We start from the raw sequence: 27,013 nt of genomic DNA on the forward strand, positions 1-27,013 counted from the left end.
ATAGCCTGAACTTTCTTAAGAAAGCTTTCCTGCAATTTCTTTAAGAAGTCTTCAGGAATCGTTGTCCAGGTTTCTCGAAGGACATTCAAAGCTCTTCTTTGGATGTTGGCTACCTTTTGTTCTGTTCTCTGTCAAGATGATCCCACACTTCTTCAATCATGTTGTTTGCACTGGCACTGTGTTTGGGACCCTGAGCCATGCCGGTCAGATCCTTTCCAGATGGAATTGCATGGCGGATCAAAATCTGACAGTGTTTTTCAGCATTCATAATTTCATCAACTTTGCCAAGATCCCCAACACCACTGGCTGAAGTACAGCCTCAAACCATGACAGACCCTCCACCATGTTTTACAGATGGCTGCAGACACTCTGTTGTACCTCTCTCCTGACCTCCTCCACACAAACTGACAACGATTTGAACCACAAACTTCAAATTTGGATTCCTCACTCCATCAGACCTATTGGCACTGATTTTCAGTCCAGTGTAGCTTGGCATACCTCAGCCTTTTCTTCCTGTTTCCTTTCCTTAGGAAAAGCTTCTTGACAGCCACTGTTCCACTGAGGCCATTTCCGACGAGGCTTCAGTGAACAGCACCTGGATCAACTAAAGTTTCAGCTGCAACTCTCTCGACTCTCAGATACTGTTCATCTGCTGAAGATAAGTTTTTAACACCTGCCACATCATCTTTTGTCCTCCACTTATCCAGTTTCCTCGATTTTTTTTTTTAATGACACACTGCACAACATGGTGAATAGCTCTTTGGGAATCACCTTCTTGGTCATAAAATAGTATTTCATGTCTGTTTCATTGGTTCAACTAAACAAAATGTAAACAAAGTATGTACTTTTGCAACAGGCTGCAGGTAACAGTGTGTAAATATACCATTTAAGTTTGGATATTTGTAAAGTTGTTATGTGCTGACACATCACAACACTGGTGCCTTTTTTACTACTAGAATGAAAGAAATGGGGGTGGATGAAGATTTTTGCCCAGTACTATATAAGAAAAGCCTGGAGGAGGAGCTAAATGATTCACTTTAACAACTGATTAAATTCCTTTTTAAATACCATAATTTTAATTATCGCGGTGTCTTTATAATATTCCGGGTTTATGTACAATTAAAAAATTAAATCCATCCATTCCTGATTAACTGCGACAAATAAGCTGCAGGCACAAGCACTCATCTTCACGGCAGTTTTTACAGCTTCAAACGGTAAAAATAAACACACATTCCTTTGACCGTGTATGAAGATGGCTTCAAACTCAAATAATGACGAGCACACAGTGGAGTGAGAGAGTCAGAAACAAAGACAGCAAGTGAGAAAAATAATGAAGTGTGTGGGAGTGTTTTTACATCTATACTAACTCAGGTGCTCTATCTTTAAAAAAAAGAGAAAAATATGCTAATATAATCATCACATTTTGAACCTACGCAGATCTGACTGTAAATATTTAACCAACAATGAATATTCAGATCAATCTTTTTTTTCCCCCTCCGGTTGTGTGTGTCTCTTGAAGATGTGAAGGTGTGAGGAGCACTTCATTTAGCCAAGTGCCCTCTTTTAATAGTCTGCCAAGATACCGTGCTAATTAAAACACACATCCAGCAGTTCAAACCAGGTTCGCGGTAGGTGTTTTTGTTTCAGAAACAGTGAGAGCAGTTAGTTAATGCCAGTTTAGGACTGTCACTGCGCTGCATTTGAATATGAAAGGTGAATTTTAATAAAAACTCACAAGATGTGCCTCTGCTTGAAAGTGTATCATCAAAAGTATTCAGCATACAGATAAGATATCACTCTATAACATGAATAAATGTAAAATAGCTGTCAGTCTGCTTACAATTAAAGAAGGACATAAATGAGCTGAAACGTGAAGCCAAATGTCTCAAAAGTATCCCAGAGTTTTTTTTAACTAGGACTCCAAGTCCAGAAACACAAACACACCTCTGGGTTTAGCCTCTGCTGACAGATAAATCATGCTACCAAACTGTATACTCATGCATGTCAGAGGTATCAATGTGCTGTTTTCCCTTTGACCTGCCGATCAGTCTCTGATATTTTTCATATGATTAAATTAGCCCTCATGCGCCTCCCCAGAAATGTAGCATGGTCACGATGCAGACTGCAGCTGTGAATGGTTACTGATGTGCACAACCCCTCTGTAGAACATAATGTGATCCATTATGGGATGTTATTCTATCTAGATTCCACATAATGCTAATGTAATTTGCCAGTGTAATCTGCCATCGCCTTGTTTTCATACCTCTGCTATTCTGTGCATGAACTCCGTCTCTTGTCTGCACTGCAATAATTAAAGTATTCATTTTGTTCCATCTCAAAAATGATCTTCTCCGTTTCACTCCTAGTTTTCTGAAGTAAGAGAATCAAGTCAGCAGCATGGGAACCCCGCTACCAATTTGTGTTTTGGAGGTGTAATTACAGAGCCATGCCCTGTCTTAGATAAAATGAAATAAACTGCAATTCAGCTTCGCTCGGATTTTATTTGTGCAAAAGAAATCTGTGTCCAGTAACCTGGAGAATTTTGTCTCAAGACTTGTTTGAAGGCGATAGAGGGTCCAGTAGGCGCTGCAGAAGGAAATGTAAAAGCTATTAAATGCTAGTCATTTTATTATAGACATAAATTGAATTTCCCATTAAAGAAAAGTTAGAAATTATAGTTCAGTCAGAACCCCTGTAGTTAGAAGTTGCCTGTTATTTCCTTCTGCAGTCATTTTTATATTTGTCGTCATTGACTTCATTCTGGGATCTTCCAATGCATTTACGAAAAAATTGCCTAAACTTACACCATCAAATCTCCAGTCGGGCCTCCTTTTTGCTGCTATGTTTATAATCACTATAAATAAAAGGGTACTTTCTATTCAAATGCTGCTCTCACATTTTTTTTTCCAGAAACTCAAAAGCCAACTGCTCTCTTTCATTTTTGTGTCTTTAACACGCTGCACACACAGACAGCATGAAAAACACGAACTTATCAATTAATCATCTAAACTTTTCTGCACCACATCGATGCGACTGTTTGACAGAATAAAACCAAGTTAAAAAGTAAAAGAGACAGATGGTGATGCAGATCTAATGATGGATTCACTCTCTACTGGCCGACTGAGAGGTCTGGACACACATCACACACACACACACACACACACACACACACACACACAGCTCCTCCTCAGAGTGGTCAGGCATGAATAGCAGCCTTATCCATGCCCCAGTATAATAGGGCCTGTGGGAAATGATTCACTCTTCTGTTTATGTGTGTCTTGTTTTCCACAATTTATTGAGTCACAGTAGAAAACACATGATTATGTGTGTGTTGGTAAGCAGAGGGTACCTGTGCAAACTTCCTTGTAGGTGGGGTTAGATGTGTAACCCCCAGAATAGCCCACTTGGGTAGAATAAACTCCTTTTTGCCTCCAAAACTTCCTCTCTGCACCCCAGAAGCAGCCCATACCTTCGAGGGGAAAAAATAAATAAATAAATAAAACAAATAAAACAAATAACAGCAGTCTTTAACAACCAATCCAATTTAACAAGACAGTAAAGACCAGGTCACACCATGCATCACATCTGTGGGAGTATTTACTGACTTGAGTCCCTCATTACCTTCTGTTGGCAGAGAAAACTCACAAAGATTCAGATGTTTGACTTTGATGTGAGCATTTACATGAAGAATAAAGGCAGACAAATACAGAAAATGAGATGCCGTTTGACTGGGAGTCGAGTTTGTACGGTGGATGGTAAATTACTTATTTTCTTCTTTCTACATTTGTTTCTTTTAATTGTTTTTTCATGTGTCATGTAATACGGTTGGAGATCCATTTAGTGTAGTCAATAGAAAATCATAAATCTCATGACGTGGATTTGATAGGAACTGTTTGCGTGCTTTAGACCAAACTGTGGATGATGAACACAAACAAAAAGAAATACAGAAATCAGAAATAAACTGCAGGTTACATGCATAACCCCGGTTCTCAGACTTTTATAGTAAACCCATATTTACAGAGTCTTATATCCACAGCTAAAAACTACAAACTTTATTTTACTTGCATAACTCCAGTTTTCAGATTAGCATGATACGACGTCTCACTATGGAAGAGACATCCACTGTGTAGAAATGGACAAAAGTGAGGGGTGAAAAACAGCTTTTTCTGAATGTGGAAAGAAAGACACATTCAAGTAACTTTGAATACGGCATGATTGTATGTGCCTTAGTATTTCAAAAATTGCAACTAGGATTTTACCCCACAACCATCTCCAGGGTTTACAGAGAATGAGCTGAAAATAGGAGAATACCTAGAAAATATCCGTCCAGTTCTCTAGATAAAAATATCTTCTTGATGCCAGAGATCAGAGGAGAATAGTCAGATTGCTTTGAGCTGATCGAAGGGAACGGTAAGTACAATAATCCAGTAGGATCTGGTGGAACCATCATCATGGATTTGTGGCCAACAAATCTACAGAAATTGTGTAACGTGTTCGTGTCAATATGGATCAAATGAGGAAAACTTCCAGCTCCTTGTTGAATCTGTGCAATGAAGCAAATCTGGTACTAGCAACATGAAACAGTATAATTTATATATGTATGCATGTGTTTTATTTTTATTTGCAATGCTAATTTTGTAGGCTAACCTTATATATGTTTTGTCTTATTCTGGAAGGTGAATTACACAAATTATAAGAGAAGAGAAGCAGAGTGTTTGCAGCTATAGGTCTAAAAACAACAGTGCAAGAAGAATAACTACAAAAATTGAATCTGGTGTTATATAGCTAACTTAAATTTCACAGATATATCCAGGAATGGCAAGGATGCAGCAACTAACCCCGTGATGAAATATATTCAGATTAAAAATGCAAAAATCTGGGCGTAACATACAAGCCTATGGCTGTGAGTTTTAAAAGCAAGCCTGGTTCATAACTGGAGTTTATTTTTCAGCATGTTTTCAATTAATTTTCAGCATTACATTGGGTGACTAGTCTAATATTACATGTAGAGAAGAAGTAGGTAGCTTCATTTATGCTTAAGTTCATGTGAGTCAACGTGACCATCAATAGGAAGCCCTCCACTTTCTGTTTGTATGTGTACATGACTATATTTTCCCCTTTTTGTGGCTTGTGCATGTACAAGAAATACTGAAGTTAACAAGGCAGTAAAGACTGAAATTGAAATCACTGAAATTACAATTACAATAAGCTGCAATGCAGGTTTTAGGTCATATCAGCATTTAAGCTAAACTGCATCAATTTCCTTGTATGTGTTTGGAGACACTTACCAAACATGGCCATCTCTGTTCCCTCTGGAAAAGGTGGAACAGTCCTGTTTCCATTCACATCATGTTTTTCTGCAGGAGCAAGTGACAAAGAAAGAGAAGGTATGAGAATTAAAAGATAAGAACCAAACGGCTGAAGACCGGCTCTATTCTCTGCTTCAGTTATGTTGTTATCTGCAGTGTGGTCATTGTTTACAGACACTGAGAGGATTTATTCATTAGATTTGCACCACTGGTACATGTTTCCCAACATGTTAATGTCTTCCCGAATCCAGTATAGGAGCAAAGACCACTCTGCGTATGCCAAATCAGACTTTATCTGTAAATGTAATTAATATTCATGCCAGTATCATTTTAAAATAGCTGTTAAACAGTTTTTATTGTAGCCAGCTATCATCGGGGAATTTCTTTCCAAACGTACAGCACAATTTCAATAAAAAACATGCTTTTAACAAGACTGCACCACCAAAATACACAAGATGTAGTACACACACACACACACACACACACACACACACACACACACACACACTGAGTGACCCACTTAGACAGTGGCGAACAGATCTACATAATTTCATAGCAGCTGCATTCACTCCAATCAGCACAGAGCCAGAGGTGCACAAGGACCCATTTGAGGCCACCCAGCCACCTGGCTGGGCTAACACACATTAGCATTAGCATGCTGGAGGCTGCATGTGTGTGTGTGTGTGTGTACAGATGGCTTGCTGTACAATGCTGTGGGGGAGGGAAATGGATTAAATTAAATGTGATGATGGAGGAGAATGAGAATAAACGTAACATCTGGATCCCCCCTTCTTACACCCTCCCCCGTTTTCACAAAAACACGCAAACATACATGCACACACACACACACACACACACACACACACACACACACACACACACACACACAGTCTTCACGCGTGATCGCATAATTGACATGAGGGGCAGCATGCCTATAGACAAAAGCAGCCAGATGGACTGCCAACCAATCAGCAATGCGTGCGCACACACATCAGAAAATGATTTTTGATTATCAGTTTTTACATTTTGCACTTGGTGTTCTCAGATTTTTTTTTTCTTTTCATTTTGTACAAACACAAAAAGACACACTTTATCACAATCTGAGCGAATGAGTCGTCCTTGTTTGTCTGATTACATGAGCAGCTTTTCATCCTGTGTCAGCCCAACAAAAATCTTCAGACACTTTCTCATCTTCCTCTGGATTCTATTCTCTTATATATGTTTTGTCTTATTCTTCTGGAGGAAGGTTTGGAGCTGCAGCCATCTCCTGCCCTGACTGGGAGTTTGGAAATGACTGCACCTCCTTGCCTTTACTCCCTTTACTATCCTACTGTTCGATTAGTATCCCATTGCACAATATCCCTGTTGTTCCTAATGTCCAACTGTGCACAAAATTTGCAATTGATACACGCTGAAAAAGCTGCTGTGTGTACAGTGACATAATTATTTGTTCAAATGTTTAAATATGATGTAAAGTGAATGTATAATAAAGAATAAAGCGAATAAACTATTTTTTTGGATATTTTCTATGTATTTCACAAATCAAATCCAAATTGATCCGATTTAATTACCAACCTTAGAATATTGACAAAAAAAGAATTTTCTAAATTTGAATGGTTGACTATAATATATATATAGTCAAGCAATCTTATAGATTTTCTTGCATATATCCACATTTCTATCCTCTGCTATAGCCACAAGCTGTGGGTAATGACTGCAAGCATCAGCCTGCAGATGCGAGTGGTGAAAATGAGCTTTCTCTGAAGGGTGCCTCGGCTCAGAAAGGGTGAGGCGCACAGTCAGTTGGGAAGGGCTCAGAGTAGAACTGCTACGGTAATTATTAGAGGTGGTTCAGGCTTCTGAATATGATGCCGCCTTGGTGAGGTGTTTCAGACATGAACAACTGGAAGGAGAGCCCAGGACACTCAGCTGACCTGGCACCGCCTCATTTTCCTCACAGAAGACCTGAAGGTGGTATCTGGGGAGAGGGAGGGCTGGGCATGTCTGCGTTGACTTCAACCTCCACCACCCTTAACCCAGATGAGGAGCAGAAAATGAATAAATGGATAGATGGATATCAGGATGGCTCAGAATGGCTCTTTGGGTGTGTCTACAAAATTATATTACACTACAGTGAAGGCAGCAAGACTGTATTATATTATCTTCACTAATATCTGTATATTTTTTGTCATTATTGGAAAAATAGATGATGATGATGGATGATGGATGCCTGACTTAATAAAAGCCCGATTATCAAAACTGCTTAAAAAATAATTTCCTTTGGGCTCTCACTAAAACCTTTTTGGAAGATGTGTAAATTCCCATTGTGAAGGAAAAACCCTAAATATACAGCATTTTGCCCTGCAGGAACCCAAACGTTGTCTGTTGGCTAATCCACAGTGTAATCCAGTGTGCTGATACTGGGTGCCTTCTTCTGTCTTAATTGGACAGATGCTGAGAGATTTTTCATCTGAGATGCCCCAGTTTCCAGACACCGGAAAACTGGATTTAAACTCTAGAATAAACGCTGGTAACGGAATGATTTTTGGCACAAAACCAAGGGAGTTGAAAGTCATAACAATCATCACAAATGAAGCTTTAATCCAAAAAGCATCAACCTTCAGCAACCTGCAAATCCCTGTGATTTCAAATGGAAATTTAAGATCCTGCACCTTAATACTGGTACACATTCAGCATCCCCTTTCCTCCTCCTCCCACATTATCCTGTGTGTGTGTGTGTGTGTGTGTGTGTGTGTGTGTGTGTGTGTGTGTGTGTGTGTGTGTGTGTGTGTGTGAGAGAGAGAGAGAGAGAGAGTGTTAGTAATGGCTGCCTTCAGGGACCAGCAAAGGCATGTTCATTACTGGCTACACACAAGCACACACAGATACATGCGCGTGTGTGTGTGTATCGCACACGCATGCCATACACACACACAGACAGACACACACACACACACACACACACCAAGACACTGAAAGATAAACAATTTAAATGTAAATGTCAGTGGGAAAGACAATAAATTCAGACAGAATACTAATGAGAGTAAAAGCTCACTGTGTGTGTGTGTGTGTGTGTGTGTGTGTGTGTGTGTGTGTGTGTGTGTGTGTGTGTGTGTGTGTGTGTGCGTGTGTGTGTGCGTGCGTGCGTGTGTTTGTTTGCGTGTTATAGAAAAAGAAAGATAAAGAAAAAACAAAGCTCTGAAATGTAAACACCTTTCTTAGTAACAGCTGTTGCAAACACACACGCACACACAACCACACGCACACACAACCACACGCACACACAACCACACATGCACCAGCCCATTTGTTTCTTGAAAGATTTGAACAAGAGCAGATAATAATGTCTACCAATAAGTTTGCAGGATATATTTAAACTCAGATGAGATAGGAAAAAAATCCGTTATTTATTATAAAATTGCACTACAGCTTTTATAATTTCACTGCACAATATTTGTTGTTTGGCCTGAGCTCTGCAAAAGGACTGACTTGAGTTTTCACAAAATCGGTGCAGCAATTCTGCTCATTTTAAAAAATGTATTCTGCAGTGACAAATCAATTGCACACTGCTATTTAAGCTGCTTTTTTCCACACATTTCCCAGGCAGGGCTGATTTTTAATGCTCACAAGGTTCATGTTTTAGTTCAAATGACACCCAGATACAGTAACTGCGCACACTTCAAAGTATTGTTGAAATTATGCTCACTGGTTTGCTTTCCTGCTTCTGCATGCTGCACTTCAGAACCTGAAACAAAGCCCCACACCCTACAATTTCCATCAATCCTTACCAATAAAAATAGAGCCAAGTTGCCACCAAGTTCGTCAACAAATTCCTGTTTTTTAATGCCAAAAATATATCCATTCAACTCAGATTGACTTCACATTTTTCCTCTCTTCATCTTTGCCCCACTTGCAGTAGATCCAAGCCACAAATGGGACCTGTCTCCTAGTTTCAAATCCACTGGTACCGACCATCCAAGAAGTTTGTGCTTTAGTTCTCATGGGTGAAGTTGCAGCATTGTTACCAAACACTAATTAGCAGATGTGTGTCTGTGTATCTATTCAGATTAGTCAGCTAAGAACGACGGCTGTTGTTAGCTGATAAATTACCAATCCATTGTCTCATCCAAATATGTTAATATCTGGCTCAAAAAACTAATATGATAGCAGTCAAAACACAGAGGCTTCAAAATGAGGTTACAGTGGCTACACCCACCTTATATATGTAGAATCTTTAGAAATATAAAGTACCAATAGAGTAACTACATCAGTTAGTCTATTGTTTTTAATTAAAATAATTCAGGAACCATAGTTTACCCTACAATACCTGCTCTGCAGCCTTTAAAAATATTTATTATTTCTTTCAATGTAACCTTTATGATCTTGTGAGTTTAGAGCTTTACCACAGCATTTATAATACCGCAATTTATGTTTAAGATATTAATGTGTATAATATTCCCAGTCCCACACAATAATACAAATCATTTGACATGCCAGAATTAAATTCCTCTTCTACTTAGTGCCAGCCATGCCATTTCAATTCCAGATTTAATATGAAATCATCTCAGAATGCAACAGCGTGAAAAACAAATGAAAAGGAATGAAATCTGGATCGCCCCCCCCCAACAATTTCCTTTCTAAACTTACAGGACTGCGGGGACACTCAAAGTGAAACATGCTTCCTGATTTAATTGTTGTTTGTGCTGTAGACTGTTTAGAGATGAAGAGCTAAAAACTAAGGACATTCCCCCCTGTTTCCACCAGCCAATCGCACCCTGGGCGTATCTGTCGGGACTGAAAAAGAAAACATAATAAGAAACTGCCTTAAGTGTGCATTTTTTGTAATGGTTATCAGAGGGCAAGAAAACGTATAGTCCTATGGAAGTCTACAGACTGACCTCAGCAAAGACTTTCCTGCTGGGTTTATGGTCACAGTCAGTAATTTCATACTGAAACACTGAATTTATTTTAATTTTTTCTCAATGTAAGTATCAGAAAGGAGGATTATCCCAGATATGTTCATTGGCTAACCACTTCTGACTGACCAGTCTGACCGCTTGTCACATTCAGTTTCATAACACCAGGACAGTGATGGCTTCAAAACGAGACTTCAAAAACTAGTGGGTGACCTCACAATGGCAATTTTCATACTGTTACTGGAATCAGTATACTGGTGTGTATAATCACAGGTGCGTGCACCAAGGAAGAGCTCATCAATGCTGTGGTGCCCAATATGTGTTCATGTATTGCATTTAAAAAGTCAAGCAACAAGCAGTAGCAGACATATTATGGGACTAAAAACACACAGACTATTTTCATTCTCATGCTTGCCTGACTTTGCGCGCTGATTTAAAGAAGACAAAACAGACTGCAGATTGTTTCTGCTCCGCATCTTGTTTCTGTGTTTATTCAAGACAGTTTCTGACTGTTTGCACTAATTTTCTTTTATTTAGTGGTAAAGAGCAGCGAAAGAGGTTAGAAAGCACTTCAGGGCCCTTCACATCAGAGACCCACTTCATTTTAGGTTTTGTGTGTGTGTGTGTGTGTGTGTGTGTGTGTGTGTGTGTGTGTGTGTGTGTGAGTATGTGTGTGTGTGTGTGTGTGTTTGTGTGTGTGTGTGACTAACCAGCCTGCCTCCCGGTCTCTTCTCCCGCTCCCTAAATCCTGTCACAATAATAAGCCTGATCTCAGGACAGGCGTTTATCCATGGTGACATCTGTGGCACACACGTTCACACTCTCCATTAGTGCTGCTCTATTTCAGCTCAGGCCTACGTGTGTGTGTGTGAGTGAAGGCAGCCAGAATCAGCCAATCAGCACTCAGTACATTCCAGTTTATCTCCATGGCCTTTCATCACGCCCTTCATCGCTTTTTAATTTTCTGTAGTGCAGCCACAGATAACAAAAGAGAAACTGATAAAATAAGAAAGAAAAGAGTTAAATAAACCGATCAGCACTGAATTTATTGTTGTGTAATGAGGCTATACTGCGTCATTAAAAGATAGTCACCTCAATCCTATGAATCTGCATGATTTCCATCAGCCTATTCTGTAGAAAATGATGTGACTTTCAATAAATTTCTGCCGATCCGAGATAAACGAGAGCAGAAAATCTCTTACATCACCCTGCACACAGAGCTGACAAAGTGCTGAGTCAGGCTCTTGCGTCATTGTCTTATATTTTGTAGCTATTTCATCTCCCTTTTTCCTTTACTTGGTTTTCTTTCACTGTTCATCAGCAGCACAATAAAAACCATTATGCTTGAAGGAAGAGCAAACTCCATGTAAACTGAAAGGATTAAAACTTTCCTTGTGTTAATTGAAAGCACGGGAAAAATTAAGACACAAAATAACACCCAACAAACTTGTCAGATGTTTGTTGGGTGCAAACTTTTTCCAATCAACCACTCAAATCTGTGAGAAACATCCAGTCAAACTTCCCAGACTTAAGACTAGTAGCAAACAACAAAGGAAAAAAAAACTTCTGATCTATGAGATACAGACGTGGAGGTAAAATAGTTCAAGAAGATTCTTGACTCGATGCTGCCTAAAGCTGAGAAGTTGAATTCTCTCAGGATCTTACTGAGGGATCCTGGGATGGAAAGGTGGAGCATGAGTTGGACTGGTTAAAAGAGCTATGCCAAAATCACAGTGTGGGTAACACAGCACAGTTCTCAATTTTAGTAGTTGCCATTAATGGTTAAACAAGCGGAAAGCAGTCAGTAAACAGTAAAGTGCCAAAAACTCTAATGGCCACTTGAGGCTGGCTCCAACAGAGCATCAATCCCAAATCACATGTTAAAATGTCCAAATTAACAGGAAAAACAAACATGTTTACAGCCTGATACAAAATAGTTTTGGTTTATAAGCGTAGTTTTACTCTTCATAGCAACCGAATGTTCTTTTAGAACTCGTCCATGTGAATGGTAGAGTTAGGGGCGTGGCTACTCTGACTAACAGGTATGCAGATGCAGGCAGCTGGAGCCAATCAGCATCTGCTGGGCCTCACCTCTGCTAATCCAAGTGCATCAACTGGACCTTTGCCATGGAGCATGTAATCATCTGACAATTAATTTGAGTTTCCTATGTGTGCCTATCTACCGAATTTTTCGGACGATAAGGCGCCCTGGATTATAAGGCGCACTGTCGATGAACGGGTCTGTTTTCATACATATGGCGCACCGGATTATAAGGCGCATTAAGCAAAACAAAACAGTCAGATAAGTCACACTTTACTCAACTCATTCTTCTTGCTTCCTCCACTTCGGTACCATTGATTCATTAATGCTGAATTCTCTCGTAGCTGCTCTATTCCCATGTTGTTGCAGTACATTAATGACTAACCTCGTATTGTGGATGGATTATCTCAGTTGTTCTCCTGGCTGAAGTTTTGGTCCATTTACAGCATCCTGCCATGCGACTGCAATTGTTCCTAACCACTGGGAATCACGTTAACTTTTATCGAGTGGAAAAAAGTTAGCATTCATTCTCCAGCTTTACTGTGTTTATAATAATAATGGATTGGATTTATATAGCGCTTTTCAAGGCACCCAAAGCGCTTTACAATGCCACTATTCATTCACTCTCACATTCACACACTGGTGGAGGCAGCTACGGTTGTAACCACAGCTGCCCTGGGGCAGACTGACAGAAGCGAGGCTGCCATATCGCGCCATCGGCCCCTCTGGCCCACACCAGTAGGCGGAAGGGTAAAGTGTCTTGCCCAAGGACACAACGACCAGGGCAGAGAGCCCGGGAATCGAACCGGCGACCTTCCGGTTACAGATACGCTTCTCAACCCCCTGAGCCACAGTCGCCCCACGTATGTATACGTAGCACATCATTATATTGCCCAGAGGTCAGCAACCTGCGGCTCGGGAGCCCCATGCGGCTCTTTAGTCCTTGTAGTGCGGCTCCGCGTGGTTTGGGAAAATAAATTAGAAGTATTTAGCTGAAGTGTATTTTATCTATGTTAGTTCTTTTTTAACTTGTAGTTCTAAATTGGAAGATTGTTGTGATATTGAAATATAAAAATAAAATTATATTCTATTATTTTTTTCACTCAAAATAAGCGTCACACTCGCGGAAGCCGGTGTACCCTCCGAAACGCTGTGCATTTATCGAGACTTTCAACCCCAGGTAGGCCAATTATGGATCTTTGTATCCACATTATGTCAGCAGCTATTTTCAACCGTGAGCTATGTTAAAAACAAACACCGCTCACGCCTCACAGATGACAGCTTACAGTCCTGCGTAAAGATGAAAGTGACTTCGTACAGCCCTGATTTGCAGACGCTGTGCGCAGAGGTTCAGGAGCAGAAGTCCCATTGTAAACACGGCAGACCCGACGATGTTTGCACGAACAAGCTTTTCACACACAGTTGCTGTACGCATACAGCCGGCTGTAGCTTTGCAGCTCACAGCCCGACACACGCCAACACAACAGCAGAGAGAGCACAGACATAAAGGCGGCGAGCCGTGATTGCGGGTGTCGCTCAGGTGCGTCCGCCTCCCCTGTAAAATACATATTTAGGCAGAATTTTGCAAATATCTATCTTTCTTTTTTTAGCAGCATAGTGCTTTTTTTCCAATTATTTTTTAAAAGCCAGGCCAAGGCTCCAAAAGCCCAAAGGCGATATAAGGGTGGCGGCTCACAACAGTTGTTGTTTGCTACATGGATCATTTTAGTTCAGCTGGGTGTCTTTCCGTTTGTTATATTTCGTTCAAAATGTGTTAATTACATAAATAAAATATAATTTTCTCTGTAGCACTTCATGGGTTTCATAAGCAACACACCTTAGTTGTTCACACAAAGCATAAAGATAAAAAACAATAATTACAGTGTTATCTTCATTTTAGATGTCAAAAAGTATTTGCAGCTCCCGGTGTTTTCTTTTGCGTGGAAACCGGGTCCAAGTGGCTCTTTGGGTCTTAAAGGTTGCTGACCCCTGAGCTTGCCCAACTTCAGTAACCCTGCAAAAGTACAAAAGTTACTGATGTTTGGTTTTCTGTCTTCATTTATGTTGGAAGTGGTGGCAGAGCTGTATGTTTTAATTTTATCACAAATCACTCAGTCAGAACATGCTATATCATGCTTAGGTAACTAGCGAAACTAACTTCCTGCTAACTTCTAACTCCATTAAATTTAATAAATCTACCTACGGCAGATGAATGTGTAACCCATATTTGAGTATGGCTTAACTAGAATACACCAGAATAAAAGAATCCTTAATCTAAGCAGCACACTTCATTTGTAATGAATAAACTATGGGTGCAGCAGTTAAGGAGTTAACTGTTCTGGTTTAGACACGTGCTACTCTAGGCCAATGAGCTGCTGAAACGTGGTACAGGCTCCGCCTGCCACCCCTGCCTAGGAGGACACAGATTTTTCTTTTCTCTCTTCCGCTCGCGAACCTTCCATGAGCAAGCTAGTGAGGAAACGAGACACAGCGATTTACTGAGACGAGGTATGAAAAAGAGTAATATGGACGGAGAGCTAGCACTCGCCGTTTACGAAAGATTGTTTTACTGTATGTATATTGCTAAGATGAGTAATTAGCTGGTTCTTTTTACATTGCTTAGTCGAGAAAGGTCGGGAGTTAGAGACGACGCCATTTCATCGGTCGTGCGCCATCTCGCGCTGTTCCGTCTTTCTAATTCTGAGATCGGTGAGCAAAGTGTTTTACTTGTTCATTATTTATCTGTGTTTCATGAATGCCTTGCAAGTAAAATGTTCCAGTGTTTAATGATAATTGTTTAGGAATGTTCTGTAGGAAACTTTGTTCAATTTACTGAAACCCAGCAGTTGAAGTGAATGTGTGAATTGTGATTTTATGAGGAACTTAATATGTCCCATGACACTGTCGTTGACAGGTCAGGTTTTTTTTTCTTTTGTTTGGTTTTGTTTTTTTTGTTTCTTTGGTTTGTATCTTCCTGGTGCATTCCAACGGATCCTGAAATTGATGGCGAGCCAACCCCGTTGAAGGACCAAATGACTTTGTTCTGTCCTGCACATCAGAGTGTGGTAGGCCAGATGCAACAAAACAGAGACACACCACGCCATTTTGTACTCGTAGTCCCCCTTTTTCACACACATCCCCCTGGACTCACGGGCGGGTTGTTTTAAGGACACGTTTTACGGACTCTGTACATTCCATGAATGTGGACAAAAGTGAGTGTGAGCGGTCGGAAATAACCCTCCAGCTGATTAACTGTTGCTATCTGTAAACGAAGTCTGTGAAAATGCAAATAAGTGTTAACATTTATATGCTGATGATTGACATTGTGGTTCATTGTTAGATGTGAACTGTACCTCTAGAAAGGGTGCACCCAGGTAAGATTTCTTTTTTTTTGTTTTCATCGAGTGATCACTGTGATTTTGCCAAAAAGGTATTATTGAGAGAGTACCGGTACCGAAAGGGAATAATTTCATTTGTAAGTGTTTTGTGTGTTTGTCATAATGTCCTGTTACTTCTAATTGAAAAGAAAAATACAATTCCGGCTATTTTTCAAAACTCGCGGTTGTCTGAGTCTCATTCAGTTCGCCTCTCCTGTACGTAGCCGAACCTACTGGTCCAAATCTTTGAGCTCTTGGTGTCAAATTTGGGTGACATACTCTTGTTTTGATCTGGGAGTATTTGAGACACGCACATAAGTGTTACAAGTTGGCGAGCCAGCAGCCAGGAGTTATTGTGAAACTGCATGAGACTCATCTTATTAAGTATTACAACGATAAGAAACAATCAAAACCTAGTTTGACAAAATGGACGTAGTACTTAAAGAGGCAATTAAAATCCCAAACGCAGTAATCATAAAAGGGCTTACTAACAGCGACCTCGATGAAGAAGTAGCTATTTACCTGGGGAAACACGGTTCAGTTAACCGCCACATCCGTATAGATGATCCGCATTCTGAGTTTCACAGGCAGATGATAGCTGAGTTCAATCATGCCAGTGCAATGGATACTTTGAATCCTCTTTTGCCGCAGACTATTCAAAGCTCTGCTCAGCCTGAAGTCACGTTTGAAATTAGGAGTTTAACTGAGGCGTATGCAGCGAATGCGAGGAATGTCACAAGAGCATACATGAGACAACTGTCTGAAATGGCCAATCTTAGTGGCCATTCACTAGAAAACATGCTCAAAGAGGGACTGGCTAACTTAAACGTGCCCCCCCTATCTCCTCAGCCTACAGTTTCTCCCCCTGTTGACAGAGGCGAGACAAGTTTGCATGCACAGGGTGACCATTCCCCCAGTCAACCTGCTGTTGATTTTTCACAGTCTACGGATTCGATTCCAACCTTAAATCAAAACCTGATCGATCCTGACCGACCGACCCAGTTCCATCCCACACTTGAGCTTAACCCGCCCAATGTCCGGCGGGTGGTAGTTGAACATGTGGTGCGCAGTAGTGAAGTTTCTTCACACTCGCCTATGCCGAGTAGGATTAGAGCTTTCTCTGGGCGCATTCCTCGCCCTAACAGTGAAGCTGATTACGACGCCTGGCGCACAAGTGTTGAAGTCCTCATGAGTGATCCAGCCGTTTCTGACTTGAACTGCACACAGAGGATCCTTGACAGTCTTCTGTCGCCTGCCACAGACGTCACTAAGCATTTAGGTCCAAATGCTAGACCCTCTGAGTACCTGAGAGTACTCGATTCTGCGTTTGGAGCCGTCGAAGATGGCGATGAGCTCTATGCGCGATTCATGAACACACTTCAGAATGAAGGAGAAAGACCATCAGCCTATTTGCAAAGGTTACATGTCTGTTTGACCAAAGCAATGCGACGAGGAGGTGTCAATGTGTCGGATTTTGACAAGCAATTGTTAAAGCAATTCCTTCGTGGCTGTTGGGAGGACAGTCTCATCAGCGACCTCCAGCTAGGACAAAGAAAAGAGAGCCCACCTTCGTTCTCTGAGCTACTCTTGCTTCTACGCACGGAAGAGGACAAGCAAGCCTCAAAAGTCCGTCGTATGAGACAACATCTTGGTCAGAGCAAACCTGGCCCTAGCAATCCAAAGCACCGGGCCATGTCAAATGTACAAACAGCAAGTAGCTGTGAGTCTGACCTCAATGTGTTAAAGAAACAAATTGCTGATTTGAGTGCACAACTTAACAGTTGGAAAATAGAAAGCCAAAAGCAAAATCAGCCCAAGCACTCAAAGTCAGAGTGCCACACAGTTAATGCCAAAGTCGAAGTCTACCCCACGAAAAGGAAGGCTTCGACCGCACAGAACTTTGCAAAAGCCAATGCAAAGCCGCGTCCTTGGTATTGCTTTCACTGTGGTGAGGACGGTCATATTGCCTCGTCATGTGAAAGCGAACCAAATCCATCCTTAGTGGTCACGAAGCGAAAACAGCTGAGAGAAAGGCAATCTAGTTGGGAAGCATCAACTAGGGCCAGTGATGAGCCGCCTTTAAACTAATCCCAGCCTCCAGTGTGGGACAAGTGGGGGCTGCCGGAGACAATTCTCGTCCCAAGCCTCAACGTGCCTTTTCAAGGGAAGTTCAGTCAAAAGCGCCGTCTATACACCTTCCAAAGGGTTTGGTCGGAACCAAAACTTCTGCTACTGTCATTATCGCTGGCAGAGAAACGAACTGTCTTCTTGATACAGGGTCACAAGTGACAACCGTGCCTCAGAGTTTTTATGAGAAGCATCTCTCAGACTTGCCTATAAACCCGTTGGGCGATCTCCTGGATGTAGAGTGTGCAAACGGCCAATCCGTCCCTTACCTAGGTTATGTAGAACTCTCAATCACCTTTCTCAAGAACTTTGTGGGTTCGGATATTAGTGTTAATACCCTAGCATTAGTTATCCCCCCTCTGCGAGCCGAGGCGCGAGAACAGATCTTGATAGGTACAAATACCTTAGATGCCCTTTATGCTGACTTCCATGAGTCCAGTGCAAACTTTCAGCCCGTCCCCCATGGTTTCAGAGCGCTCCTCAAAATCCTTGGAGTACGTCGAAAAGCCGCTAGCAATTGCAGCCTTGGGTGTGCAAAGTTAACTGGTAAAGAGCAAGCTGTGGTGGCGGCAGGGCAGACGGCAGTTTTAGAAGCTTCGGTGTACATTCCCAACTCCATTAATGAGAAATGTGCAGTTGTCGAATCGTCATCAGATTTTCCCTTGCCCAGTGGTTTGCTTGTGTTAACTGGTCTTGTCAACCTGCCAGCCAAGCGGCCTTGTAAGCTGCCGGTTGTAGTGAAAAATGAAACCGATCACGACATTGTTGTCCCGTCAGGCCGTGTGCTAGCTGACATTAATGCTGTGACCAGAGTCATATGTAAAGAACAGACAGAGAAGATGTCAAACTCTTCAGACCACTCAGGAAATTCTTCTCAACCTGAAGAAATCAGTTTCGACTTTGGAAATGACCTACCTGATGAATGGAGAAATCGTGTCACAAAGTTGCTAAATTCAATGCCTGGAGTGTTTTCACAGCATGCATTGGATTTTGGACACACAGAGAAGGTGCAACATCACATCAAGCTTAGTGATGAAACTCCATTCAAGTCCAGACCCCGACCAATACATCCACACGATGTGGAGGCCGTGAGGAAGCACCTGCGGGAACTGCTCGACGTGGGAGTGATACGGGAATCTGAATCACCATTCGCTTCCCCAATCGTAGTAGTCAAAAAGAAAGATGGTTCAGTTCGCTTGTGCATTGACTATCGGAGGTTAAACCTCCAAACCATCAAAGATGCATATGCACTCCCGAATCTGGAAGAGGCTTTTTCCGCTCTAGCAGGGTCGAAATGGTTCTCGGTCCTAGATCTCAAGTCGGGATATTATCAGATTGAGATGTCAGAGTCAGACAAGCAGAAAACAGCCTTCGTATGTCCCTTAGGATTTTGGGAATTCAATAGGATGCCCCAAGGGATCACCAACGCACCCTCCACTTTTCAAAGGCTCATGGAGCGGTGTATGGGTCCGATGAATCTTAAGGAGGTCCTTGTCTTTATTGATGACCTCATCATCTTTTCATCATCTCTTGAAGAACACGAGCAACGCCTGAAGAAGGTCCTGTTGCGGCTGAAAGAGTTTGGGTTAAAATTAGCACCCGAGAAGTGTAAATTTTTCCAAACCTCTGTTAAGTATCTCGGCCACGTGGTGTCAGAGCGTGGAGTCGAGACTGATGCAGAGAAGATCAAAGCCCTCACGAGTTGGCCCGTCCCCACCAACCTTAAAGAGTTAAGGTCATTTTTGGGCTTTGCTGGGTACTACCGGCGATTCATCCAGGGTTTTTCTAATATTGTAAGGCCGTTGAATGAGTTAACCGCTGGTTACCCACCATTGAGAAAAGGAAAGAAAAGACCCACGAAGCAACAGAGCTCCATGTACCATAGCCCGAAAGAGCTATTTGGTGACAGGTGGACTCAAAAGTGTCAAGAGGCTTTTGAACAAGTCATTGGTAGGCTAACCTCAGCCCCAGTGTTGGGTTTTGCCGACCCCAGACTCCCATATATCCTCCATACGGATGCTAGTACCATTGGCCTTGGTGCCGCTCTGTACCAACTCCAGGATGGACAGTTGAGGGCCATAGCCTTTGCTAGCAGAGGACTTTCAAGAAGTGAGATGAGATATCCAGCCCACAAGCTGGAGTTCTTGGCCCTTAAGTGGGCTGTCACCGAAAAGTTCTCAGACTACCTATATGGTACAGAATTCACAGTAGTGACAGACAGTAATCCGTTAACGTACATCCTAACATCAGCGAAGCTGGATGCAACGAGTTACCGTTGGCTCTCAGCCTTGTCTACTTTTTCATTCCAACTCCAGTACAGGGCTGGCAAACAAAACGTAGACGCGGATGCACTGTCTCGTCGCCCCCATGGTAGCCCAGGTGATGATCCTGTCTCACAGAAGGAAAGTGAAAGGATCCGGCAATTCGCCCTCACTCATCTCAGTGGCGATGACAAAGAAATGGTTTCTAGGGAGGTTGTACAGGCCATCTGCGAAAGGCATTCAGTTAATTCTGCAGGCCTGGATTCAGGGTCATTCACTTGCCCAGGTTTGGCTTTAGTTGAGTCCTTAGCCTTACATGCTACAGCTGTCCCTGATAGCTTTGCAGGGGAGCTGTTGGATGGTTCTCCTCTTCCCCCGCCTATGGCAGAGGATGAGCTCAGACAGAAACAGAGGCTAGACCCAGCTCTCGATGCTATAGTCACTCTGTTAGAAACTGGTCAGACCCCACCTCCCAGTCTTAGAGCAGAACTACCTGAGCTTCCCTTGTTGCTGCGTGAGCTCTGTCGTCTTGAACTGCAGAATGGAGTTCTTTACCGAAAGAGGCAAACCGGTCCAGACATCTCCTTTCAACTCGTGTTACCCGAGGAGTTGAGGTCAGTAGTCTTCCAACACCTCCACAGTAACATGGGCCACCTAGGAACTGACCGCACTATTGACCTGGTCAGAACTCGGTTTTACTGGCCAAAAATGCAGACGTCAGTTGAAAAAATGATCAACACGTGTGAACGGTGTGTTCGCCGGAAGTGTAGGCCAGAGAGGGCAGCTCCCCTCATGAACATCAAGACAAGCAGGCCCCTTGAACTGGTCTGTATAGATTATCTATCTATTGAGCCAGATCAGTCTAACACTAAGGATGTATTAGTTATGACTGATCACTTCACTAAGTTCGCAGTAGCTGTCCCTACACCCAATCAACGAGCGCGCACTGTTGCAAAGGCCCTCTGGGAGAACTTCATTGTTCATTATGGTGTCCCAGAGAGACTTTTAAGTGATCAAGGCCCCGATTTCGAATCGAAGACAATAAAACAACTCTGCGAAATTATTGGCATGAAAAAGATACACACAACGCCATACCACCCCAGAGCCAATCCAGTTGAGAGGTTCAACAGAACACTTCTCCAAATGCTTGGTACCTTGAATGACAATGAGAAGTTGCATTGGAAAGAGTATGTAAAACCTCTAGTACATGCATATAATTGTACCAAGAATGATGTGACGGGCTATTCGCCTTATGTGCTGATGTTTGGGAGACAACCAAGGCTTCCCATTGATCTAGTATTTGGGTTGCCTGTGAATGCTCAGAAGAAGTCACACTCCCAGTACGTCAGTGATCTAAAACATAGGTTGGAGGAGAGTTTTAAGATCGCAACCTCAAACGCACACAAGAATGCTGAGCGCAATAAAACTCGCTTTGACAAGCAAGTGGTTGACTCAACTCTCAACGTGGGTGACAGGGTTCTCGTGCGTAATGTTAAACTGAGGGGAAAGCATAAGTTGGCAGACAGATGGGAAGATGATGTGTACGTAGTTCTGAGAAGAGCAGGCGAACTACCAGTCTATACGGTCAAACCGGAAGCGAAAGAAAGACCAGTCCGAACATTGCACAGAGACCTGCTCCTTCCTTGTAGCTTCATACCGGTCACAGAGTCAACTGAAAACAGTCCCAAAAAGCCCCAGGCTCGGCGGAACACAAGGCAAACTGTTGTTCAGGAAGACGACGACGACCTCGACTCCGAGTATTTACCAGTACCTACCTGGATACCAATCTCCATTACCAGCTCTGTCAAGCCAACTCTCGTTGTGCCCCGCACTGAAAGTGTGCAAAGACAATTTCCAGCTTATGATGAAGCCGAACGTGACAACCCCACCGAACGTGACAACCCCACCGAACGTGACAACCCCACCGAACGTGACAACCCCACCGAATGTGACAGACAATCCGAGGAAATTGAGGAAACGGAAGTTGTGAACTTACCTGAAACTGCAACTGAGAACTTACCCGAACATGTGGACTTACCTGAGCCTAGTTTGCGGGAAATCAACGTTCAAGTTGAAAATCCTGTGGAAAGGACCCAGCAACCTAGTGAGCAAGTCCTGCCCGAAGTGGATGAGACGATGCTAGAGCGTCCTAATGACCAAGAAAGAGTCATAACTGAGCAGCCCAGTTCATTTGGTTCACAGAACAGCTCTCGGGAAGAACATGACGTTCTTCGTCGATCTCAAAGGTCACGTCAGACACCAGAAAGGTTGCAGTATTCTACCTTAGGTAACCCCTTACTGTATGTTGTTAATGCAGTATTTAATAGCCTAAACGAAGCCATTTCAAGCTCTATGCAGTCTAACCATTTGGATGCACAGGGACGTGCATACCATCAAGTGGGGAGGGTGTAACCCATATTTGAGTATGGCTTAACTAGAATACACCAGAATAAAAGAATCCTTAATCTAAGCAGCACACTTCATTTGTAATGAATAAACTATGGGTGCAGCAGTTAAGGAGTTAACTGTTCTGGTTTAGACACGTGCTACTCTAGGCCAATGAGCTGCTGAAACGTGGTACAGGCTCCGCCTGCCACCCCTGCCTAGGAGGACACAGATTTTTCTTTTCTCTCTTCCGCTCGCGAACCTTCCATGAGCAAGCTAGTGAGGAAACGAGACACAGCGATTTACTGAGACGAGGTATGAAAAAGAGTAATATGGACGGAGAGCTAGCACTCGCCGTTTACGAAAGATTGTTTTACTGTATGTATATTGCTAAGATGAGTAATTAGCTGGTTCTTTTTACATTGCTTAGTCGAGAAAGGTCGGGAGTTAGAGACGACGCCATTTCATCGGTCGTGCGCCATCTCGCGCTGTTCCGTCTTTCTAATTCTGAGATCGGTGAGCAAAGTGTTTTACTTGTTCATTATTTATCTGTGTTTCATGAATGCCTTGCAAGTAAAATGTTCCAGTGTTTAATGATAATTGTTTAGGAATGTTCTGTAGGAAACTTTGTTCAATTTACTGAAACCCAGCAGTTGAAGTGAATGTGTGAATTGTGATTTTATGAGGAACTTAATATGTCCCATGACACTGTCGTTGACAGGTCAGGTTTTTTTTTCTTTTGTTTGGTTTTGTTTTTTTTGTTTCTTTGGTTTGTATCTTCCTGGTGCATTCCAACGGATCCTGAAATTGATGGCGAGCCAACCCCGTTGAAGGACCAAATGACTTTGTTCTGTCCTGCACATCAGAGTGTGGTAGGCCAGATGCAACAAAACAGAGACACACCACGCCATTTTGTACTCGTAGTCCCCCTTTTTCACACACATCCCCCTGGACTCACGGGCGGGTTGTTTTAAGGACACGTTTTACGGACTCTGTACATTCCATGAATGTGGACAAAAGTGAGTGTGAGCGGTCGGAAATAACCCTCCAGCTGATTAACTGTTGCTATCTGTAAACGAAGTCTGTGAAAATGCAAATAAGTGTTAACATTTATATGCTGATGATTGACATTGTGGTTCATTGTTAGATGTGAACTGTACCTCTAGAAAGGGTGCACCCAGGTAAGATTTCTTTTTTTTTGTTTTCATCGAGTGATCACTGTGATTTTGCCAAAAAGGTATTATTGAGAGAGTACCGGTACCGAAAGGGAATAATTTCATTTGTAAGTGTTTTGTGTGTTTGTCATAATGTCCTGTTATTTCTAATTGAAAAGAAAAATACAATTCCGGCTATTTTTCAAAACTCGCGGTTGTCTGAGTCTCATTCAGTTCGCCTCTCCTGTACGTAGCCGAACCTACTGGTCCAAATCTTTGAGCTCTTGGTGTCAAATTTGGGTGACATACTCTTGTTTTGATCTGGGAGTATTTGAGACACGCACATAAGTGTTACAAATGGTATCTCAAAATAATGTGACGAGACATGGCCTTCACTGGATCCATCTACTGTTCGTGAAGCCTCATCAGAAATGGCCTCCATGGAAGGGTGGCTGTTAAGAAGCCATTCTTAAGGAAAGGAAGAAAAGGCTGATGTGTGCCAAATTACACAAGTGGACAGATGTTTCAATGAATATCTGCATCAATGTCTGATTTTCTGCACAAAATATAAAGAAATTAGGGGTAATTCAACACTTTAGACATTACTATATGTACAAAAATTCCCACATATGTTTGTGGTTCTACAGAAAAAGTCTAAAGATCACTAAAGTATGTCTTCTTCCATTTTAACCTGTCTGAAGAGTGTCTATGCAAAATGTCATGGTAGAAACTTCCAATTACTGCAGTTATTAGCATTTGTCATGTGGTCTTCTTTTTTGTATTTCCTCCAAAATTACTTTTCTCTTTAAAAATGCTGCTGTTTAAGAAATGATTAGTATCTATATCAGTAAAATTGTAGCTAGAAATATTGATAACGCATCAAATTGAAAAAAAATTGGTATCGCCCATCTCCATGAAGAACCCCGCCTCCTCCCCCCTGGAGCTCCCGACTTGACAGTGATAAATGAAGCACTGCAGCTAATGTCTAGCTTGGGGAGATTGGAGTCCACACACACACACACACACACACACACACACACACACACACACACACACACACACACACACACACACACACACACACACACTCACAGTGAAAAGATTGCTTCTACTGCACTGCAATTAAATCTACAAAGTAACCTCCCCCCACCCTCGCCTCCTCTGATTGCCTGGTTTCTTCATCTTCCTCCTGCTCCCCCTTCCTTGCATCCTCTCTTTACCTCTCCCTCCTTCGCCCATATCTCTCTTTCCATTTATTTCTCCCTGCTAAAGGATTTCTCTCTCCCAATCTATCCGAGCCCCTCAATCAGCTGCTCTGATTGCCGTCATCATTTTTTATAACCGCCCATCATTACAAGCATCAGCGTTACCGTTATTGTTCTGCGGCTCGCAGACATACTGGACATGACAAGGAACCTGTACACTCACTTATTTTTAACACAAGGTTGTTGGAGTCCCCTGTGTATAATGGGGAAATATTACATTTTAGAGGGTAGAGTTTCCCCAGAAGATTATGTAGGCATTGAATTTGTCACGGTCCCAGGTTACAGTGTTGTGTTTATTGAGTTTTGGGTTCCTGTTTTGATTTGTTACTCATTCTTCTCTTTCTAATGTTCTCATTTTCTGGGTTCCTATGTGTCTTGCCTCTCTCTGTCTTCTCTGTGTGTCTGCTTGTTTATCCGCATGTGCTCTCCCATGTCTGTCGTCTTTATTAGTGTTGATCTTCATGCATCAGTTTAGTTTTTTCTCTACGTGACTTCCTGTCTTGTTTTTCTGGGCCTCGCTCTAGTTTCACTTCCTGTTATTTCATTCAGTCGGGATTACCTGCTCCACAATTCTTAATTTTATTTGTGTTTGTTTGCCTTTACCTCGTACTAATGTACGAGGTAAAGGCAAAGGAATAGGTAAAGGTAAAGGAATCACAGTGTTTTCCCTGCATCCTGTGTAAAGCCATCTGATTATGTTCTCTTTTCTCCTGGTTACTTCTGCTACTGGTGTCCCATTTTTGGGATTTTGGTTACAAGTTTCCCTTCTGAAGTTTAACACTGCTATCAGCTTTTTGTTCGTTTTGTCTGGACGAGTTCTCAATTCCCCCAAACCCAAGAGAACCAGCAATAAAGCAAATGTTTCGCTTGAAAAATTACAAATCAAGCTTCATATGGAGCAAATTTTCAAACCTGATGTGCAAATTAAAAATATCACAAGCTGATCTGATGTATCGATATCAAAAGTACAGCAATCCAAATTCTGACACTTTCTTTGTTGTATTTTTCTTTTATTTCAGGTGCTTAAAATGCTGCTTTCCTTTATTAACCAATGTTTCATTTATTACTTTAGTTATTTTATTACCATTAATAAATATTCAGGTTTTAACCAACATTTAACGGGGCTCGGCAATTAATTTAATTCTCATTTCAATTACTAATTTGCCTTCTTTATTAAAACAAGATAATGGAGGGAAAAAATAATTATTATGCTGCATTTTGATTTGCAATGATTCCTTCATTTCACCTTTCAGCACATCCTTTTTTTTTTTTTTTTCTTTTACTGCTCCAAAAAGGTCGGCACTGACTCTCCACTGGACTGTGGCAGGTTTGGCTCAGTTCAGATTTATTTATGTGGTTCGTTTTTTTAGTTGATTTGTATTTAAAATTAAACGGCATCCACTAAATGAAAATGATGTCTTATAAATCATCACTTTTCCCAAAGTCTGAGTGACTGCGTTAAAATAACGTTTGGTTAGAAATGTTTGATTAATGCCATAATAGCCTCATTATTTGAATAACTGCAGGGTTTCTGTTAAAGTGGTCACCATAAATGTTTATGGTTTATAATGTGACAGTTATTCAGTTCAATTAAGTTAATTTGCATTAACTTTTTTCTTTAATTGCAACACCATAAACTAGAAATGGTCATCGGAAGTTTCTCTATTCGAGGTTCAAAAACAGTTAAAACTTCACATCTGTCACTGTAGGACAAAACAAGCATGTCCATCTTTACATATATGGATCAAAAGTGGTAACGTAATTGTAAAAAAAAAAAAGAGTTTAATGCTGTTAATTGCACAAAATTAAATGTATGTGGTATATGCCAAACACACAACTCAATCAGCCCCAGCAAAACAATTTCTACACCTGAAGGTCTGTTTTCTGTTTTGCACTAATCTTCTTCTTCTTCTAACCTCTGAATCAGTGGATTGACAGCTATGAGTGTAGTTAGAGCGGGGGTGTGGGTTAATAAGCCTCCACAGGGCTCATATATGCGCGTGTGCACCTTCCTGACGGTTCGACTCGATCGATCGCTCAGAGCCATTAGTCTAGAGACAGTGTATGGTGCAGGGAAACTTGAAGCACTTTGCACTGGTGGAGTGCTTAGTGTTTTCCAGACATCTTTATGTCATAGTAATGGTTCTTTGCATTCATACATGCTTTAAGTACATGCTT

The 27,013-nt window shown here is 41.8% G+C and overlaps 1 protein-coding gene across 2 annotated transcripts in view; it reads right to left on the bottom strand.

The window, feature by feature from the left end:
• The window catches only part of msraa (methionine sulfoxide reductase Aa), a 70,541-nt gene that overhangs the window by 31,581 nt on the left and 11,947 nt on the right, over positions 1–27,013 (bottom strand). For both annotated transcript variants that reach the window (XM_026194169.1, XM_026194168.1), the window contains exons 2-3: positions 5,289–5,357; positions 3,350–3,469 (exon numbers count right to left, since the gene is read on the bottom strand). In XM_026194169.1, coding sequence (XP_026049954.1) covers positions 3,350–3,469; positions 5,289–5,357 — 189 coding nt within the window. The remainder of the gene's footprint in view (positions 1–3,349; positions 3,470–5,288; positions 5,358–27,013) is intronic.

The sequence above is a fragment of the Astatotilapia calliptera genome, chromosome 15, assembly GCF_900246225.1.
Source record: "Astatotilapia calliptera chromosome 15, fAstCal1.2, whole genome shotgun sequence".
Classification (NCBI taxonomy): Eukaryota; Metazoa; Chordata; class Actinopteri; order Cichliformes; family Cichlidae; genus Astatotilapia; species Astatotilapia calliptera.